The 22,028-nt window shown below is 50.7% G+C and overlaps 1 protein-coding gene across 2 annotated transcripts in view; it reads right to left on the bottom strand.

Annotated features, from left to right (window-relative positions):
• Positions 1-378: 378 nt before the first annotated feature.
• The window catches only part of CACNG3 (calcium voltage-gated channel auxiliary subunit gamma 3), an 84,412-nt gene continuing 62,762 nt past the window's right edge, over positions 379-22,028 (bottom strand). Inside the window, exons 2-4 of one of the 2 annotated variants that reach the window (XM_083474026.1) lie at positions 17,429-17,512; positions 6,309-6,443; positions 379-1,598 (exon numbers count right to left, since the gene is read on the bottom strand). In XM_083474026.1, the coding sequence (XP_083330152.1) occupies positions 1,084-1,598; positions 6,309-6,443; positions 17,429-17,512 (734 nt within the window). In that variant the 3' untranslated portion in view covers positions 379-1,083. Of the gene's footprint in view, positions 1,599-6,308; positions 6,450-17,428; positions 17,513-22,028 lie in introns of both variants that reach the window. The other variant, XM_083474025.1, reaches the window with a different exon arrangement.

Below are 22,028 nucleotides of genomic sequence, written 5' to 3'. Positions count from 1 at the left end.
AAGGCCTCTGAATCACAAATGCTGATCTGAATGTGTTTTATTGGTATATATTTGCTTTCCTTGGACCTTTCAAACATTCCAGATATCGACCGCCCATCTGTACAGGACATAGACTGGTGCTGCAGCTGGAAAAGCAGATTGCAAACTCAACCACACATAATCTTCATGGTGTCCAGAGATCTACCTCTGGGCATGAGAGAGTGAGCTCATCCTACCTGCAATGTCAAAAGCTGACCCACAGATGGCAGATGACGACCAGCACCTTGGGAGAGATGGAGGAGGGGGAGCATTTGCCTCTCCCCACCTGACCCGGAGTTCTTGATGGGAGCGTTGAAGATGCGAGAAAAACACAGAGCCCTCCTTAAACCCACAGAAGATGCGAGAAAAACACAGAGCCCTCCTTAAACCCACAGAAATGGCTCCGGGCCATCTCTTCCAACCACATGGCAGGAAATGGGATTCCAAGCTATTTAATGCATGCACACAAAAACAGACAGCCCCCACCCCAACCCCCCCAGCATCACTCAATACAATCCAGATGGAAGAAGGGACAATGGTCACAGTCTTCTCACACACACTCAGGTTCGCCGTTTCGTGCTTGGAGATTTCCCACAGAGGTGATTTCGGGATGACCACAGCGCGCAAGTGGGATTTCCATGGGGGGACCAATAGCCATGGGGTACTCCCTACATTCCTGATGGGGCCTCCTGGCAGTCCAATGGGAACCCCTTTTGCTGTGCATGTGGCAAAGCTACAATGTCTGTTCTTGCTCAAAGAAGGAGAGGTTTGGGAATTGGGGAGGCTCAGCGGCAGTCAAACCAAAGCCACAACCGCTCGGGCTTAGCAAGTGGAGATTCGAGGATTTCAAAAACGAAACGGAAAAAACGAAGTCCTCAACCCAGGTTGCCCGTGAGGGGCAGGACCCCCGCCGAGGATTTCTTCTGAAAAACAAAGTTTCACTGGTTACACCATCACAGGGGGCGGGTCATGTCATGCAGTCTCAACGATACACCTCTATACATGGCAGCCAGCAGGGCAGCTCTGACTGCCAGGACTCTCAGCCAACCAGGGGTGCGGCTGGCCTCAGACTGGCGTGGTTCGTCTGTTGCCTGGATTGTTGTGTAAGGACTCCTTGAACTCTTTGGGGAGGGAGTTGTGAATCTGTAAAAACCCGTGATCTCTCTCTGAGTTGAGCAGTGTCCCAATAGTCAGCTTGGAAGGATCCCTGGAGAGGGTGAACATGGAGATGTCGGTGGACGGGATGGTGTTGAAGCCTTTGCCGATGGGGGACAGGTCCCTGGACCTGGGCTCCGTGGAGCGGGAGCTGGATCTCCTTCGGAACCGGTACCGGTAGGTAGGCAAGCGGGCAAAGGTGGACTTCTTCAGCAGCGCCACGGAATGGGTCTTGGCTCGGATCTGGCGGTGCTTCTCGATGTACATGTGGACGGCAATCACCCCCACCATCTCAGCAATGATGAAGGATAAGGCCCCGAAGTAGAAGGACCAGCCGTAGGAGTAACTCTTCTTGGAGTCGCTCTGCCCAGGGTCCCCGGCGTTGGCAGAGATGTAAACGATAATCCCGATGATGTTGCTTAGCCCTGAAGGGAAGAATCAGAGGAGGACTAAAGTAACTTTGTGTCCGGGAGCCAACAGGGAGAACAGGTCATTTGCGGAACAGAGAAAGACAGTGACATGCTGGTTAACTTACGATATACAATATCCAATATCTTTATTGTCATTGTCCCATACAGAACAATGAAATTGAAAAACTACATAAAACATTCAAAACCCCCTAAAAACTCTGAAACCCCGTTTTAAAATACAATATACTATAGAGACTCCTTATGCTGCGTTTAGAACCAGAATTGAATTCGAGTAGAAACTGTTTCTTAGGCGGCTAGTCCTGGTCTTTATAACCCTATACCTTCTTCCAGAAGGCAGAAGCTGAAAGAGATAATTTCTGGGGTGCGTACTATCCTGTTACAGTTAGTTTCGTTATTAAAGAAGCAGAGCAGAGAACACACAGGGGCTTCTAAGGGTTGTTCCTGTCTAGATGAAGCAGTTGCCTGGAGTGGATTGTAACTCCCTGCCTTCACTCTCTAACCCAAAGAACGCTCTCTGTTTCTGCCTGGCTCTTTGCTCTGCGACATGCAGTAGATGCCTTGTTCTAGGAGTGGAAGGGAAGAGGCTTGCAGGCTGTCAGCAGAGAAATTGTCAGGGTGGCTCTGGTGGAGCCGTCAAGTCTGATTCCTGTGGGTTGGGGCACCTGCCTGTTTCCTCCTCTTCATCCTCCTCCAAGCTCCCAGCCTCCAGCACTTCCCAGCTGTTCCCCTCCTCTGGGGTGTGGCTGGTTTCCCACCACCAGGAGCCAGGATCCAAACCCTCTCCCTCTGTGCTTTCCCTGGGGGGCTCTGGGTCAGGCGGCTTCTGCCACTCTTCCCTATCCAGCCAGTTCCTGACACTTTGCTCATCCAGTCAGAGGAGATGAATGGGACTCTGCAGTATGCAAGGGATGAGCTGGTGGCACACAAACACCAACATATTTGGGCAAGTCATGCGATTTTCATTTCAACACTTTTGCTCTCCACCCTTCTGGCTCCATTTGGTCTCTTCCAACTTTGCATGCCTATGAATGGGATATCTGGGTATCTGTCCCAAAAGGGCCATAGAGCAGAAAGCCACTTCCGGGCCTGCCCCAGGAGGTGGGGTTGCGGGCATCACGCCCTTCCCACGTGAGCGGGGGGGCTGGTCTCAGCCCCCGCGAGAACAGGGGAATCCCGTCTGTCCACGCCTCCCAGCCAGCCAATCGGCTGGCTGGAGGGGGTGTGGCCTGCCCTATTTAGGGCCGGAGTGGAGGGGGCTCACCCTCTCTTCTCCGGCTAGCCCCACGTTTCCCCACCCTCCCTCCCTTTAAGTGGGCTTTAGGTAGGTCTGACTTTGCTATGGACTTCGGTCTGTCGCCGCAAGGGGCATGGTAGGAATTTTTCCCAATTGGCAATTTACAGCCTTTTGGTTTTTCGCCTACCTCGTAGCAACTCATCACAACTCTTCGGCATTGGTAAGAAGGGGTTAAGAGGATGTGGGGGGGGGAGGAACGCCATCACCTCCCCCCAGTGAACGAAGGGTGGTCCGTTAAAGGACTCCGGGGGGCGTGGCCCTGTCCGAAGCCTATGGAGGTGTGGGCCAAAGGCACGCCCCAGAGCGGTGACCCGGGGGAGCTCCTAGTCGACGTGCCTCGGCGGGAGACTCCCCCGATTAGTGTTAACCCTTCCCCGTGTCTCCAGCAAATGTGCTGGAGCCGGATAGTCGATAGGACCAATGCCTAAGCCAATGCCTCTCATTCCTGAATTCAATAAAGTGGGCCTAATTCGCCCAATTAACCTTAATTATGGTGTCTCGTGTGTTTATTTATCTTGGTGGGGGGCGGGAACTCGCCACGCAACATCTGCCCTGAAATCAGAGGGTTCCTGGTTCATCCCCCAACATCTCCAGGTAGGACTGGGAGTGTCTACTGCTTGACAGCTGATGGAGACCCAATGCAACAACACTGAGCTAGATGCACCAGCAGTTTGACTCAGTATTAGAGAGCTTCCAGCATTCCTGCCTGACACCAGCACCAGCCAGCCAGCACCCCAGGGGCATTTTCTGGGCTCTGTGTGAAACCAGAGGGGGGGCACCCTTTCAGCTAACATGCACGAGGCACCCCCCCTTGCTTCCTCGCCACAGAGGAGCTTTGTGTTGCGTTAATGAGCCAAGAGCGTTTTGTTTGCTGCTTTGCGTCTCTACTCCTCTCAGCTGAAGAAGTGAGAACAATGCTCTCTGTCTTTTTTTTAGGGTGGAGCATTTGCGGAGGGAGCCCAAGACAAAAGATTTCCTGGAGACAAAGATACTGTCACGAAATAGCCCATAACAGCAGTCAGGAAGGAAGCCATTTGCCACTTGCTCGCATTCCTCTCCAGATGGCTGCTCCTCTCCAGATGTTGAATTGGCCAGGGCAGTGCAAAGGCACAGCAGCCTCCTGGGAATGGGAGAGACCTGGTTTCAGCAGGTTCTGCCAAACCAGTGTTTCCCAAAGTGGGTGGTGCCACCCCCTGGGGGTCACTAGGATTCTTGGGGAGGGGTTGATAAGAGTCAAGGGTGGGGCAGGGGGCACCAGAAGTGTAAATGACTACCAGCCTTTGAAAAGCTGGTATCACGGGATCATGTTCATCAGCTGCATTGAATTAATTAAACCACATAGTTTTAATTGGATTTTGAATAAATGTGCAATTAATTGTTACTGTTTCGAATTTTATTGTGTGACTATCTTCCTTAGTGGGTCATGGATGTATACCCCTAGTATACCCCTGTAGTACCCGTTCCACTTTTGGAACTCCCTGCAACCGGATTGATCTCATGTTTGACCTCTTTGCAATGGAAACCACTCTTCTGAATAATGCTTTTTATAGGGAAGGCCTGTGCAGGGGCTGGGGCAGCTGGGTACACGTGCCCTAGGCCTCAGAGGGCTAAGCTGGCTGGGCTACCCTGCAAGAGGCTGCCTGTTTTTTTGTTTGTGTTTATATCTTTGTTCTAACAAGACTCCCACCTTGGACCTCAGATAAGCTCTGTACAGGCCTGGGCAGGGTTTACCCAAGTATCCCAGAAAAATGGGGCATCCCATTGTCTTGCATGAGAGCACAGCGGCCATTTGGTGTGCTGTGATCTCAAGTGATAACATACCGAGACCAGAAAAAAGCAACCCCCAAAGTCCCCCCCCCCCAGGGCTGCAATGTCATGGTGCATTTATGGGTGCCTTGTGAGCTTGGACCCCCCAAAAGCATGTTTTTTGGCCTCAGTGATCTCGCTCTGGTCACATGACTGACTTGGGAGCATGGGAGGGAGCACATGGACCCCGGTTTGGGAACCCCCGTACAAGGGTACGGGGCACTAGGATGAGTCTATGGAACCAAGCCGGCTGTGCCCCCCCCCCAAAGCTGACTGCTTTGATAGGTGGAATTTGCAGTACTACAGGTACCACAACATACCTATTCTGCGTTTGCAAGAACTTGATCATTTAAGGTGGCACAGGAAGGCAGCAGCAAGAGACTGTCGAGAAAATGCAGCCTGGAACAGGTGCATTTTGAAAGCTTGCTTGCAAGCCTGAACAGAATCCGTCCAGCTGGCAGTTCCAGAACTGTGGAGCCACCACACACAGAGAGAGTGCTTGTACTACCAATGTCATTTATTTTCCTGGTGGCCGTACAAGCAGGACCTCAGAACCTGGCCTTAAATATCTGGGCAGGATTGTATGACTGGAGGGAGTCCTTTAGCTACCTTGGTCCCAAGACATTTCTGTTATTCAGTGGTTACCCTTTTACTGTGCTGCCCTGAATTATCTTATTTACTCCTCTGGTTGTTTCCCTAAAGGCAATTGCATCCTGCCAAGAAACAAAGGTTGGCTTAGCTTTCCAGAAAATGCGGAGCATCCTCAGAAAAGCACAGCATCTTCCAACACACACACACACACACACACACACACACACACAGAGAGAGAGAGAGAGAGAGAGAGAGAGAGAGAGAGAGAGAGCGCTTAGCTAAGACATCACACAGGGCTTATCAGCTCAACCTTTAACTTCAGAATTAAGATGCTGCTGTTGAGCGCCAATTCTGAGTTTTGTAAAATACATCAAAGTACACAGAAACTGCTCTGAGAGGGATTCTGGGGCTCCAAATCCCTTTGAAGCTGCTGTTGCTGCAGCAGCAGCTCAGAGACATAAGAAGTTGCCTTATACTGAGTCAGACCTTTGACACTTCCAGCTCAGCATTGCCGACATTGATGGGCAGCAGCTCTCCAGGGTGTCAGGTAGGGGACATTCCAGACCTACCTGGAGATGCAGAGAACCAGACCTGGGACCTTCTGCATGCCAAGCAGGGGCTGTGCCTACTAAGCTTTGGCCCTTCCTGACCTAAGCAGCAGTTCTTGGCAAGGGTTAATGGGCAAGGAGGAGGAGGAGGGCTCAATCTACACACAGAATCACTGCATCCCATATCCAAATATGGAGATGTTGGGGGATGAACCTGGAGCCCTCTGATTTCAGGGCAGATGTTCTGCTCTATGGCTGTTTTGGGACAGATACCCAGATATCCCATTCATAGGCATGCAAAGTTGGAGAGCCAGAAGGGTGGAGAGCAAAAGTGTTTCCTTCTGGGAGTACGGTATTCAAATCTGGTTGGCACCCCATTGCTGGGAGTCAGCCTTGGCAGCAAAGGCCAGAGCTTTAATCTTATGCCAGGCAGCATAGACAGTGGAGAAGTGACTTGGGACTCACCTGCCGATACAAAAAAAATCCCTGCACTCAAGATGACGTTGAGTTTGCTCTTGTAGAACTCACTGGCTGCCACACAGAGACCTCCGAAGAACAGCAGACCCACACTCAAGATGGGGAAGATACTGGATGCTCTCACTGCACCTGGACGAGGAGGAGGAAGGAGAAGGGGAAGAGGCAAATCCTGCTCAGACTACACTCATAGAATCATGAAATCATAGAATTGTAATGTTGGAAGCCACCACAAGGACCATCTAGACCAAATTCCTGCAATGAAGGAATCTTTTGCCCAACATGGGGCTCAAACCCTCGACCCTGAGATTAAGAGCCTCATGCTCTACAGACTAAGCAATCCCTCACATCATTACCGTAGCATGTTTGTTAAAGTACTAGTGGAGGCTAGTCCATTCAGGCGACTGGTATTATGACATATTTATTACCCCACCTTTTCCTCCAAGGGGCTCAAGGTGGGTTGTGTGATTCTCCTCCTGCTCATTCTATCCGCACAATAACCCTGAGAGGTAGTGGCTGAGAGAGACAGTGATTGGGCCAAAGTCACACCCAGGGAGCTTCATGGCCGAGCGGGGAGTCTCAGTCTATGTTAGTGCTGATTTAGTTGCAGGTCAGCACAGAAACTCAGAGATGAGCAGTAAAGTTTTAAGGAAACAGAATACAAACAGAGAAACCTATGGGCAAGACTGGCCCCAGTAAAGCAGTCTTAAACTCCGTAGGGGAGGGCTGCCCCCATTGTGCTCTCTCTGCTTTTTGCTCTGCAAAGCTGTTGGAGACAAGACTGGAGGGGAGCTGAATACAGTAGAACTGGCTGGCTCCCGTGAATCTGTTGCAGCCTTAGCCTCCCCTCCTCCTCAGCAGCCTGTCCTATGTCTGCAGTGCTTTCTGCCTCTTCCTCCTCTCTCTCATTTGAGCCTGTTGCTTGTTCTGCATCCAACCATTCTGCCCCCTGCACTTTCATCCTCTGACCTGTCTTCCATGTCCCACCACCACTCCTCTGGCTTGGAGCCTTCCTCTTCTGAAGCTTCTCTAGGGGGTCTCTGGCTGGAGCTTCTCACCACTCCTCATCACCCATCCATTCTTTGACAGTCTAGCACTCTACCCTTTAAAGGTGGAAGAAAGGCCCACCCATCAGCCTGGAGGGAAATGTCACCTAACTGTAGCTCTTGAAATCTTGCTTATTCTTTGGGGGATGCTGGTGAGGACCCTGAAATGGCCAGCTAAGGTCCTTGTCTTTAAAGAAACTAGTTCAGCAACTGCCTCTCTTAGATTCTAACCCTCACTGGCTGCAGGACCCCAAGAATGGAAAGGGATTTGGGACATCACCCAGACTGATCAGAAGCTCAGCTCTGGTGCAAGGACCAGAGAAGCACAGTTCAGTTCAGAGAAGCCTTGATTAAAGTTCCACCCACCAATGTCATGAACCCACCAGCTTAAAACCTGCCCAGGGCTTAGGCTTGCCTCACCCTTAGTTTCTGTGCTGCCCTTGAAGAACTCAGTGGGATGTGGGGGGAAGAAGTTGCTGTTAGTGTAGCTGTCCCTGGAATAGCATCTCTGTCAAGATATGACAAGCACTTTCTGGAAGCAATTGAAGACATTTTTGTTCTAACAGGGTCTTTACCACGAGTGTCTCTTTGTTAGGGTTTTAGTCTTGTTTTAAATGAATTTGTTGTTTTTGTGATTTAACTGGGGTTTTTTTATAAAAAGTTTCTTGATTTTACATACTTTAGTAAATAATAGAATAAGTTGCCCCCTCCCCACTTTAATTTCCCCAACACAAGGTTTCAAAGCATTTTTATTAAGAGTCACTTTATTAAAATCTGTTCCACAGATTTCTATGCATTTTTGGTGGTTTATAACCATGTTCCTTTGATGAAACATATGTAATAAAGCTAAACCACATTTTGTTAAAGTTATTGGATTTCTTATGTTGTGTTCTTTCCTGAACTTTGCTTGTCAATTTCTCCATTAAATCCAAATCTCCGTTATAACTGCTTTTAATTAACTTGTGCATGAATTGCCCTGAGAGGGTGGTTTAGAAGGCAATGAAAATAGGTGGCCCCCACCCAACACTTACAAAGGGTTATATTCTGGGCCCGCCGCGCGCAGAAGTGAAATAGTGGGAAATGGGAAGCACCCTCTAAGCACCCTTAAATTGCCCTCTGCCGCTCTCTCTCCAATCCAGACCAAAAATACCGTATCCAAAAATATCCACAACTTGAACTGAAGCTCTGGGGTTGACTGCAGGCTGGAGGACGAGCTGAAAAGTGGCAGCCACTGCTACTGTACCACACACACCAGCTGTTAGGCAGGGAGGCTGAGCAGCCTAAACAAAGTCTTGCTGCGCCTCCAGTCTCTTCAGGGCTTCCTCCGCCCTCACTGATATCCATTTCAGGCCCTGGGGAAGACTCTCCAGCACTTCCAGGTTTGAATTGAATTAGTTATTTATTTCCTGGTGCCACGCGTATATGCATGTCGATCGCATGTAAGTGGGGGGACGCCTGCACATTCATAATGATGAGGATGAAGAAGGACAAGGAGCAGGAGGAGACCAAACGAGAGTTAGTTGGCTCTGCCTGTCACTGGCTCTGGCGCCACCTACTGTTGGGCTCCCTTCCTTCTGACCCACCAATCTCTACTGCTCTATGGAGACACATTGTGACAGTGAGTCTGGGAAGGGCGCCGCTCCCACATTGGTTCCGCTGCACACAAGTCAAATAATATCTCAACGTGGGATCGGTTGTCCAGACCGACATAATTATTTCTTGCATTTTTGCTATTTCCTACATCTTGCCAGCCCAGGCAGCTGCCTAGATTTCTCCTCCTGATAATCAGGTAAGCCCTGGAGCTTTCAATTTACTGGGAACATTATTTTTTTTTGAGGACTAAATCCTCTGCCAAGTGATGGGGGATGAATTTGTTTGGTCTGCTTGTCACAGAGGACTGACTCGAATTGACATTTCCAAATTCTATTGTGGATCAGAATGCAACTATCACCTGGACTGTGCACAGAGGCTCCAGCTTCCAATGGTGATATAGGGGGAAGGGATGGGCAATGTCGTGCGTGTGACATTGTGTGTGATGTCAGGGCACCAGAACGAGCCGGGGGCAGAACCAAATGTGGCAACAGTATGGCTTCAATGACTGGCAGCTCCTCCTCCTGCCATCGCCACTGGTGGGGGGCTGCTTCAGTCCTCTTTCTCTTCCATGGCAAGAGAAGGAGAAGGAGCCAGTCACTAAAGCCATGCCATGCTTGGCTCCATGCTCAGCCTCCTCCACCCCCTGAATTTTTGGGACTTTAGGGGGGCATAGCCCCCTACCAAAAAATATTGGAGGCTGCCCGCAAGGGCTCGGCCCCCATGAGTTGGCCTCCATGGCTATGCAGTTTGTTTCAAAAATGTCTGCATCAAGATATGCATCTTTACAATAAAAATGCATACAAAATGCATATTTTGGGGAGGAAATGCACTGGGAAATGTGTATTTTTCAGGAAACGTTGTGTACAAAACACACATAATTTACATGTGGATTTTTCATGGGTTCTTTAGGAAAGTCTGCAAAAATAGGGGGCAGAACAGACTGAGGGAAACGGATAAGGATGGGGCTTAAGCCGATCTGTCTATCCCTTCACTCATCACATCCTGCCCAAGTGACTGGATTTTGAAACAAATATAATAACTTGTGATGAGGGATGGGGAGAAATTCAACTTTGTTTGCATTTGGATGAGAAACTGCCTAATTCACCCTTGAAGAACTGAAACACAGGGATCCTTTGAAATTTGCACTTATTTAACAATGCAGCTCTCCAGTCAAAAGAAATGTAGAGAAATGCATATACTAGGGGAAAACATGCATAAAATTGATGAGAATGACATACAATGATGCATTATATTAGGAAAACACAAGATGTGCCTGCTGGATCCAGCCCCTGGTCCATCTAGTCCAGCCTCCTGTTCTTACAATGGCCAAGCAGATGCCCTCAAGTAAGACCTGAGCACAACAGCAGCTCTCTCTGCTTGTGATTCCCAGCAACTGGCTTTCAGAGGCATGATTTCCCAGTGCAAAAAATATGCCTGCCATAGAGAAATGTGTTTATCTGGAGAAATTCACACAGAAAAGCTGACAAAGTTTCATGTGGATTAAAAGAAGAAGAAGAAAAAGAATCCTCAAACTGCTGCAGAAATACGAATTGAATTTAATATTGGAAAAACGAGAGAACCAAAATGGATAGTGTCAGGGGTTTAGGAGCAGAGGCACGGGCAAGGGAGGAAACAGAGAGCGAAGGGGAGGAGGCAGAAGAAAAGATGAGTGATGACGACGACCCGAGATCTCCCAGTCTTTCCAGTGAATCAGAGGATTCACAGAAAGGAGCACCAGTAGCCAGGGCAAGGGGGGAGTCCAGGGGGGCACCCCAGGAAGATAGAGCCAGAGGGGACTCAGAGGAGAGCAGCTGGAAATCGGGACCAGCGTCACCGCCAGGAAACAGGGAAGAGGAAGGGAGCCAGGGGGGAAGCGCTGGCAGCTCACCACAGGAGGGAGGACATGAGTCAGGAGTGGCCACACCTCCATCGGGGAGCGAAGAAACGGTTAAGAGGAAAGTGGGAGGTTGGGCGCGCGCGCCAAGTTCAAATGCAGAGGAAGGCGGCGCAGTAAGCAGCCCCGAAAGGGAACCAGGTCCTAAAGCCCGGCGCAAGGAGGCAGAAGGGTCCGGGTCAGCGTCAGAAGAATCCCGGAAGAAAGAAGCCCCGGGGGGTAGAGGGACCCAGAGGAGGACAGTCAGGCGGAAGAGGTGGAGCAAGGCTAGGATATTAAGTTGGTGCACACGGGGCGGGAACTCAGACGGAGCTTCGCCGACCTAGCTACTAGGCGTAGAGTTGCGAGCAGCAGCGTGAGAATGGAAACTGTAATTCAATAAAGACTTTTACTTAATGATCGCTGGCTAGCGTGATCCTGTGTGAGCTAGGATCTTCAAGCAGCTCTGACAGTAAGCTCCGTCTCCCTCTTGTGGGCATCTACAGCCTCGAGGAGGGGAGAGAAACAGGTGCCTACTAGCGAGCTCACGAACGGCAGACGACATGACGGCTGAGCAGCAGATAGAGGAACTCAGAAACGCAGTGGCACAACTGAACGCCGAGGCTCTCGCATCCAGGAAGAGAGAGGAGGAAGCAGCTGCCGCCTGCAGGGATCTCCAGGTCAGGTTAGACGTGCTGACAAAGCAGACACCCCGGCAGGAGGGAATTGGGTTGGCGAGACGGACAGGCGGGCTGGTCTCTCACTTCGATGGGAACCTGCAACAGTATCCCAACTTTAGAGCCGACGTACTGTGCGCACTGCAACTGCTGCATAAAGACTTTAGAGATGAACAAGAGAGAGTGGGGTTCATCATGTCCCATTTGCATGGGGATGCGAAAGCATGGCTACGCAATTTATGGAGAGATAAGGATCCGGCGCTCCAGAATGCAGATGCCTTTATTAAAGCGATGGATGGGTGTTTTTTATCAAGTATTGACGTGGATCTTGCACGGAAGGAGGTGCATGGGCTGAGACAAGGGAGGGCCAGCGTCAGGCAGTATCATGCCCGCTTTTTCGCCTTGGTCAGTGCCCTGGAATGGGACAGAGATTCGGCTCCTGTAAGAGACCTCTTTTGGGAGGGGCTGCACAACTCGATTAAAGATGAGATTGCGAGGGGGGAGAGACCCCGAACCACCCAGGAGGTCGTTCAGAGGGCACTGGCAGTGGGGGTGAGGCTGGAAGGACGTCCGTGGAGCAGGGACGAAGGGCGTGGAGGGCGCGAACCAGCCGGGGGCCCCTCCTTCCTTCCCAGAGAAGCAGCGCGGGCGCAATCCACGCCTCCGCCAGGAGGAGGAGCCGAACCTATGGAGGTTGGAGGTGCAAGGGCTCAGTCAGCAACCAGAGCCCTAGCACCGGCAGCAGTGAAAGCGAAGCCTCCTAGAGGGAACAGGAAGTGTTACGTCTGTGAGGAGCCAGGGCATATGGCAAAAGAGTGTCCCCAGAGGCCCCACAAGCTCACTGCAGCCTCAGCAATGGTGACTGCAGCAACGCAGCAAGGAGGACCACAGCAGGGAAACGACGCTGTCTGGCTGGAGGAAGAGGCACTGGGGCCCAGCCAGACGTGTTAGTGACGCAGTCCCCAGAGATTTTACAGCCCGTGAACCCCCTCCCGCCCAAACCAGTAGTGAGGCTCACAGCATCTCTCCAGCTGCCCAATGGAATCACCATGGACGTGCCAATCACCATTGACTCAGGCAGCAATGCGGACTTTATAGGGCAGGACTTTGTCGACAGGCACGCTGTGCAGTTGCTGCCGGCCACACTGCCCCTGCAGGTTGTCACGGTGGATGGCAGGGAGCTGCTCGGGGGGCAAGTGGTGAAGCAGACGCCACCAATGGTGATGCGACTTGGGAATCACAGAGAAATCATCAGCTTCAACGTCACTCAACTATCTGACACGCCCATTGTATTGGGCATGAGTTGGCTGGACAAGCACAGCCCAACGATGGCTTGGTACCAGAGGCAGCTGACCTTCGGCTCTTCCTTTTGTGCTGAACACTGCATCGTGCCCAGGCAGGAAGGAGAGGAAGAGGAGTCACAGCTGCTGCTAGGCACGCTGCAAGCGATTCCCCACAAGTATGCAGAATTTTTGGAAGTTTTCTGCGAGAAGGAGGCAGACAGGCTACCCCCTCACAGACCATATGACTGCAAAATTGACCTGCTGCCGGGGGCGGCGCTGCCTAAAGGGAAACTGTATTCCATGTCAGAGGACGAACTGCAAGAACTCAAGGAGTTCATTGATCATAATTTGCAGCGCGGCTTCATCCGGGAGTCCAGGGCAGTGGGGGGCAGTCCCGTATTCTTTGTTAAGAAGCGGGACACGCCCCAAAAGAGACTCGTAGTGGATTACAGGATTTTGAACAGTGTGACTAGGCCATCGGACTTCCCCATGCCCCGAATTGACGACCTCCTCGCAAAGGTACGGAAGGGCAGAGTGTTCACCAAGTTGGACCTGCGGGGGGCGTACAACCTCATTCGCATGCGGGAGGGTGATGAGTGGAAGACAGCCATGTTCACGCCACTGGGGACCTACGAATATAGAGTTATGCCTTTTGGATTGCAAAATGGCTCCCACGTTTTTCAAGCGTTTATGCATCACGTGTTGGCGGGACTTCTCTACAAGACGTGCGTCTGTTTCTTAGATGACATCCTGATCTTTTCGGAGTCGCAGCAGGAGCATGACAAACACGTCAAGGAAGTGCTGAGCAGGCTAAAGCAACATAGGCTCTACGCCAAGCTGGAGAAGTGCCAATTTGACGTGCCGGAGGTGGATTTTCTGGGCTACAAGCTGTCTGACAAGGGGCTCGCCATGGACAGCGCCAAGGTTCGAGCGGTGTTGGATTGGAAGAGCCCGCGCAACCGGAAGGAGGTCCAACGGTTTGTCGGCTTTGCGAACTTCTATCGCAAGTTTATCAAGGGCTTCGCGATGCAGACGGCGGCCATCACTGACACGCTTAGCTCCAAAAAAAAGAAGTTCATTTGGACAGAGCAGGCGGAGCAGTCCTTTCAGGCACTCAAGCGTCTCTTCGCGTCGGAAGAGCAGCTGCTTCATGTCAACCCCAGCAAGCCGATGAGGGTGGAGACAGACGCCTCGGACAGAGCCGTGGGGGCGGTCCTGCTGCAGAAAGACCCGCAGGGGGTGTGGCGACCGGGAGCGTTTTACTCCAGGAAGCTCAGCAAGTCCGAGCAGAACTACACCATATGGGACAGGGAGTTGCTGGCCATCCACGCAGCGTTCAAGGCGTGGAGGCACTTTCTGATCGGCGCCAAGCACACGGTGCAGGTTTGCACGGACCACAAGAATCTAGAGCACTGGCGCACGGCACAGTTCCTGAACCAGAGGCAGATACGTTGGGCTGAGTTCTTTGCGAACTTCGACTTCCGAATAGAGTATGTCCCGGGGGACACCAACATCATGGCAGACGCTCTCTCCCGTAAGCCTCAGTATCTGGAGGACGCAACACCAGCGGCCGCCATGCACATCTTCGCACCAACAGTGTGGGCGTGCGCCGCGGCGACCGTGGACCTAGAGGCGGTGCGACGAGCGTTGCAGGGGGACTCCTTCGCACAAGCAAAGATGGCAGAGGTGCAAAGGGGCAAGGCAGCGGCCGACGGTTTCCAGCTAAGAGATGGATTGCTCATCCGTAAAGGGGCCGTCTACGTGCCGGGAGACGAACTTCGAGCCAAGGTGCTGCAGCAGCTGCACGACGCGCCCACGGCCGGGCACTTTGGCAAGGAGAAGACGGTGGAATTAGTAGCCAGGGATTTCTGGTGGCCTGGAATGAGAGGGGAGGTCGCAGACTACGTGGCGAGGTGTGACACCTGCCAGAGGGCCAAACCAGTGCACAAACCGCCGGCCGGACTGTTGGAACCGCTGCAAACTCCGGTCGAACCTTGGGAAAGGGTGGCCCTGGACTTTGTCACGGATCTGCCCAGCTCAAGGGGCAAGACGGCAGTGCTGGTGGTGGTGGACCTGTTTTCCAAGATGGCGCATTTCATTCCGTGTGCTAAGGTGGCCACGGCGGAGCAAACCGCCAAACTGTTCATAGACCATGTGTTCAAGGTTCATGGTCTGCCACGGTCTATTCTGTCCGACCGGGGGCGGCAGTTCATCTCGAATTTCTGGCAGAAGCTGATGGGCTTCCTGAACGTCAAGATCAACCTGGCGTCGGCGAGACACCCGCAGACCAACGGGCAAGCGGAGCGGGTCAATGCCATCATGCAGCAGTACCTGAGATGTTATGCAAATCAACAGCCTGCGACGTGGGTGGATTACCTGCCGCTTGCCGAGTTCGCCTACAACAACACGAAGCACGTGTCCACGGGGGTCACGCCGTTCTTCGCCAACAACGGGAGGCACCCCAGAACCTTCCCGGGACTGGAAAGAATGGGGGAGGGGGAGCCGCAGACAGCAGATGCGTTCGCGTCGGAGCTGCAGGAAGTCCACGATCAGCTGAGGCGCCACCTGGAGCTGGCCAAGCACGCATACAAGGTGCAAGCGGACAAACACAGAAGGGTTGGCGAAGAGCTCCACGTGGGAGACTGGGTCTGGTTAGCAGCCCACGCAGTGCCGGCCAGGTCGTTGGCCAAGAAGAAACTAGGGCATAAACAACTGGGGCCCTACCAAGTCGAAGAGCAGGTCAACCCGGTAGCTTTCAGACTGGCACTTCCGGAGGGTTCCAGGATGCATCCGGTATTCCACAGATCGGTGCTCACTCCCTACAAGGCACCTCACAGGTTTCAGGAACCCGGAACGGCGCCGAGCCCGGTCAGAGACAAAACAGGGCACGCGGGAGTGGCGCAGAAGGAGCGCATCAACGAAGTCACGGAGATTTTGGACTCCAGATGGGGGGAAGAGGGGGTAGAATACTTTCTCGCCAAGGAGGGCACCCCGGCCAGTGCGAACAGCTGGGTGCCGGGCTACGCCTTGGACGAACCTCTCCTCAAAGACGAGTTTCATGCCCTCTTTCCCCATAGGCCTATGCCAGCAGACTTTTTCGACGACTGGCTTTTCACGCCCACGCTTTCAGCTAGCACTTTCCGGGGGTTCGACTCGGATGAGGACCCGACACAAGACGTCCGTTCCCCGGAGGGGTCACCCTCGGGATCTGCATCAGAACCCTCGTATTGGTGGGACGATAGACCAGAGGAGCAGTTCCGCAGACGGTGGTTGGAGGGCCCAGGACGAGCAACGCCGCCAGGAGGGAGTGAGGGAGAGACGGACATGGACGTTTTCGGAGACGACCCTGGTTTCGAGCGCGGCGGCACAGAGATGGAAGCGGAGGTGACCGTTGTCGACGAGAGTAGGGAGGAAGACCCGCGAGACTTCAGAGGGAGGCCCGCCACGGGAAGCGACCGATATCCGACGTTCGTCCCTTTGCAACAGCAGCCCCCAGCTCCAGCACCGGAAGGAGGGGAGGGGGGAATGGGGGGCTTCGAGGGGGGGATGGATGTCAGGGGTTTAGGAGCAGAGGCACGGGCAAGGGAGGAAACAGAGAGCGAAGGGGAGGAGGCAGAAGAAAAGATGAGTGATGACGACGACCCGAGATCTCCCAGTCTTTCCAGTGAATCAGAGGATTCACAGAAAGGAGCACCAGTAGCCAGGGCAAGGGGGGAGTCCAGGGGGGCACCCCAGGAAGATAGAGCCAGAGGGGACTCAGAGGAGAGCAGCTGGAAATCGGGACCAGCGTCACCGCCAGGAAACAGGGAAGAGGAAGGGAGCCAGGGGGGAAGCGCTGGCAGCTCACCACAGGAGGGAGGACATGAGTCAGGAGTGGCCACACCTCCATCGGGGAGCGAAGAAACGGTTAAGAGGAAAGTGGGAGGTTGGGCGCGCGCGCCAAGTTCAAATGCAGAGGAAGGCGGCGCAGTAAGCAGCCCCGAAAGGGAACCAGGTCCTAAAGCCCGGCGCAAGGAGGCAGAAGGGTCCGGGTCAGCGTCAGAAGAATCCCGGAAGAAAGAAGCCCCGGGGGGTAGAGGGACCCAGAGGAGGACAGTCAGGCGGAAGAGGTGGAGCAAGGCTAGGATATTAAGTTGGTGCACACGGGGCGGGAACTCAGACGGAGCTTCGCCGACCTAGCTACTAGGCGTAGAGTTGCGAGCAGCAGCGTGAGAATGGAAACTGTAATTCAATAAAGACTTTTACTTAATGATCGCTGGCTAGCGTGATCCTGTGTGAGCTAGGATCTTCAAGCAGCTCTGACAGATAGATTTGCCTATCCCTTTCAGAGATACAATCTTTTAATGATGTCAGTCCAAGGGAGAAAAGGACACTGTCGTAAATGAATGAAATAAGGAAAGTGATTAGTTAATGCACTGCATCGAAAACACACACACTCCACAACCCACCCTTGATGCTCAGGGAAAATTCAAAAAAGCTCCATCGAAAGTGGGATTGACACATACTCTGACAAGGAAATCTCCAGCTGGATTTTGCTGGCCACTCAGTTGCCTACAGGGGTGAGCCCTATCCCTTCTGTGTGTAGACCCCCCCCCAACAAGCACAGATTTGTAGTTGCCCGAGAGGTTGTAAACCTTACGCAGGAGGTATTCAGCTGCATCCTGTTCATAGTCAGCATCCTCTGGGAAATGATTGATTTGCTTACAGATTCCTCTGAACGTCCCTAAAGAATAAAGAAGAGAAAATATGCTTAAGAACACCGTAAGAGCTCTGCTGGATCAGACCCCTGGCCCACCCAGTTCAGCACCTTTGCCTCCCCGGCATACTCTCTCTCCAATAATGGAGGCACAACACAGGCATCCTAGAAACAAAGAATTGTAGAGTCTGGAGGGATCCCTCTGCAATGCAACTAGTCTAACCCTCTGCAATGCTGACAAAAAACCCCACCCTCTTGCCCTCTGTTCAATTGTCTCAGTCCGTCTTAAAACTGTCCAACATGGTGGCCATCACCAGATCCCAAGTGGATTTCATAATTTTACTGTGATAGGGTTGGAAGGCAACCTCAAAGGCTCACCCACCCCCATTGATACAGAAAATACCTACAGCATCCCTGATAGGCTGTCATTTGGAATCTAAAAACCTCTAGTGAAGAACAGTCCACCATTCTCCAAGCAGTTCAGTTCCTCTGCCAGACAATTTTGATTGTTCGGGTTCATAAGTCTGCTGTTCTAGCCAAAGGCCATGACAAACGTGTATTAGTCAACATTATTGATAGTAATTTTAAGGACATACATCCATAAAATAAAAGTCCATAATATAAAAAAGATTTTGCCAAGTTCCTGAGCATTGTGTACCTCTGACAGCTCCAATTCTAATATTATTTTGCCTTTTTAAAATCTAATTTGCCAGCATCCACGCTGTAAGAGACAGAAGTTACCAGAGATACCAACACAATCAAATCAAATCAAGCCAAAACCATTTATAGCGATTTTATCTAACTCCCTTTTCTTTCTTTCTTTATTTTTTGGCAGACAGTGCATAGAGGGCCACTCTCTGTGTTACGCAGCTATTATTGTCACTCAAAAGAAACTGAACCATTTCTGCCGGGGTGTTGCTAGTTGCTTATGTGAAGAAAGGTTTCAGAAAGTGATCTTTTGTATCTCTATAAAAAAGGGGCAGGCTAATAGAGAATGAGAGATGTCTTCCATCTGAGATGGACCATAAATGCCAAGTCTGCCTGCGTATAGGAGCTTGTTTTAACAACCATCCAAGATGGCAGTAGGTATCACATGGAGATGCAGTCCAATAAAGGCATTTCTTAAGGAAACTGGTGAGAGTTTGGTCAGAGAACCAGCTCTAAAATGCTCTGTCCTCATGAGTGGGTATCAAGGGGGAAATCTGGTGTTTCTAATTAATTGTAGGTCCCTTCTGGATTCTATCCAGAAGAGCCAATCCCTTAGTTGACACGTATTCAAGGTCAAAGCAGAGCTCAGATCTGGAAAATAATGATAGTCTAGAATATCTGGACAAGCTGCTTTCCAGAATTGGTTATCACCCAGTTCCATATAGCACAGGAAAATGCTCAACAGGCATATGGTAGTAGAAATTTAAAATAAATTTACTTTAACTGAGCACAGTCTGCTCTTGCCATAATTGTTGGCCTCTTGGATTCTGTATGAAGCAGAGCTGCTGATATTCCTGATGGTAGAGAGTATAGCTTCTGAAAAAAATAATATTCTGCACAGTTTCCAAAATTTTAATGGAGTTCAAATCAGAGCAAGTGCTTTGCTACCAAATACCCTTAGGTTCAACCAGCTGCCCTTCCTTATTGCAACAGAACTCCATCAATGTCCCTATGGCTTTCTGTGTTTTCACTTTCACTGTCTTCATATGACACCTCCAGGAGAGGGTTTCACTGAAGGGTACACCCAAGTATCTAAACGAGTGAATTTGTTCTATAGCTTGCTGACCTAAGCACCATTTATAACTAGGACTGTGCCAAAAATCACAATCTTCATCTTAATTCTTCTCTTAACAGTATGTGCTGAACACCTCCCATAGATTTTTTTTTTGGGGGGGGCAATTGGGAAAGAGAGAGGAGCACTAAATCATCTGCATACATCAATATTAAGATATTTCTGTGCCTAATTACAGGAGAGGGGGAGTTTGAATTGGCTAAATATGGCACCAAATTGTTAATATAAACGTTAAAAAGAGTGGGAGCCAAAGTGCAACCTTGTTTCACTCCTTATGACATTTTAAAAGCATCAGTCATACCACCATTTAAACCTACTCTGACCCTCTTTTCTGTATTACAGTATAGTTCTTGGATCAATAGCAGAAGTCTGCAGTCAATGTTAGCAATTTGAAATTTCTCCCACAGTTTGTTTTGATTAATAGAGCTGGATGCAGCAGAAAGATCAATAAAGGCCACATAAAGACTATCCTTAATGTTCTTAGTATATTTCCTTACAATACGGTTCAGAGTAAAACTTTAATCAATGGTTCTGTATCCTCTTCTGAATCCTGTTTGTTCTTCATGAAAAATGTTATCTTGCAAACCATTCTGATGATTTTTGAAGGAGATGTAACGCATATAGCTTTGAGATGTCTAACAAGCTAACTGGCTGATAGTTTTGTGGATCCTTCCTATCACCTGTCTTATATACCAGGAAAATGATACTCCATTTTCCATCCAGAGGGCATTTGGCTCATATTGTTGATGGTGGCAAACAAGCCAGCTGAGATAGACATCTGCCATTCTAAATATCCCTTAGAGAGCTCAGGTGGAGGCATATCTTCTCCAGGAGCTTTATTTGATTCCAGGCAAGAAATGAGGGCCTTTATCTCAGTCAGTAGAGCATTAAAGTCTTAATCTCAGGGCTGCGGGTTTGAGCCCCACGTTGCATGAAAGATTCCTGCACTGCAGGAGGTGGGGCTAAATGATCCTTGTGGTCTCTTCCAACTCTACAATTCTACGAATCTATGATTACAGGAGACTGGCTGCCATTCAAGTAGGTTTGAGAAATTCTCATACACTCATACACATACATGTGACTGCCTAGACTGACCACCAAATATGTTGGAGAAATATGTCACCCAGTCAGAGGCAGGAACTGAGATTTCCTGTGATGATCTCACTTCATTTAAACCCTGGGCCACCAGTTCCCAGAAATTGTCTTCCATCTGTTCCATCACTGCTAGTCCCAATCCCTGCCACTGGGTTTTTGTATATTCAACTTTCTTGCTTTTGAGCAGACTTGCAGTGGCGTAGCGTGGGGGGTGCAGGGGGGGCTGGCCGCACCGGGCGCAACATCTGGGGGGGGGCGCGCTCGCACTCGCAGCTCTCTGCCCCTACCTGGCTCACTCACTCTCTCTCACTGCAGTGCTGGCTGTGCGAATCCGATCCGAGCCACTGGGTCGCCGCCCACTGTGGAGGGGGTGGGTGCCAGGCATGCGGTGCGGAGAGAGAGCGAGGGACTATCTGGGGGAGGGACAGTGCAGCGGCCGCCCAGCGCAGCGCTGAGCGTGGGAGAGAACCACACCAGACCAGCCCAGGCAGCAGCAAGAAGAAGCTGGCAGCGGCGGCAGGTTAGGGGTTAGGGGGCGCAAATTACTTGCCTTGCCCCGGGTGCTGACAACCCACGCTAGGCCGCTGGACTCTTGTATTCCAATCTATGTTTGACCAAATTTTCCATGGATTCTTACGCAAATCCTTAATAGCCTTAGCCAAAACTTTCCTAGCCATTTTGCATCAACCATCAAACCAGCCAAGGTGTGTTGACTGTTTGTAGTTATTAATTGTAGAAGTTATCTCATAGGGCCACCCCCCCACTGCGCCGGGCACCATGACCCCCCGGGATGCACGCACGCCCCTGGGACGCATGACATGCCCCCGCGGGCATCAACATGATTTGGAGATTTGCTCATAAAAAGTTGGTGCAAACTCATCAGATAGTTACTATATAGTGTCTCTTGAATATCGCTGTTCAATCTGTGAGAGCATTTCAGTCTTTTCACACCATGTATTTCTCCACACACTCCTGCAGATTTGGTGGTTGGTATGCGTTCTGTGAAAGGACATGGGGTCACTGATATTTGAAAGCAATCACTTTCTGTTTGTTCTAATACTTCAAAGGTGTTCTCAGCAGTGAGTAATGAAGGAGCGACTATAATGTGATCGATAGCACTTCCACCACGTCTGCTCAAATAAGTATATTGACCCTTAGATATGTCTACAGGACTCCCGTGAGGAATATAGGAATTATGTTGGAATACAAATTCCAACATTTTCAGGCCTGTGTATTATATTTCTTGTACAAATAACAACATTAGATTAAGAAAATATTTCCCAAGCCTAAAAGTACCAAAAAATCCTCTCTAATTGCTCCAGTCCACAAAAATGTATAAATGCTGAGGGGAATTTATGACTGAGCTGCTCTGGTTCGGGATCTTACATCTGCCCAAATCTTGGTGGTCAGGGCCAGACAGTTAGTAGGGAGAAGGGAGATATTTATACAGAAAAGAAAGATTCCTAATACAGTTTTGCTTTGTATTGACAACAGGTAATTATTTTGAATTCCAAAATCTGCTATCAAAACTTCCCCTGCCAAATGATATTATCACACACCACCCCAAACTCCAAGCGATATGAGATTCCAAGGGTTTCAGGCACTTGCCCAGGGTTCGTGTTTCCTTTCGAATGAGGTGCAGTGGTAGGGCTGCCATATTTCAAAAAG

The sequence above is a fragment of the Podarcis liolepis genome (genome assembly GCF_965112155.1).
Source record: "Podarcis liolepis genome assembly, chromosome: 14".
Taxonomy (NCBI): domain Eukaryota; kingdom Metazoa; phylum Chordata; class Lepidosauria; order Squamata; family Lacertidae; genus Podarcis; species Podarcis liolepis.
Note: the sequence above shows the minus strand (reverse complement) of the source record. Positions and strands in the feature narration are given on the sequence as shown.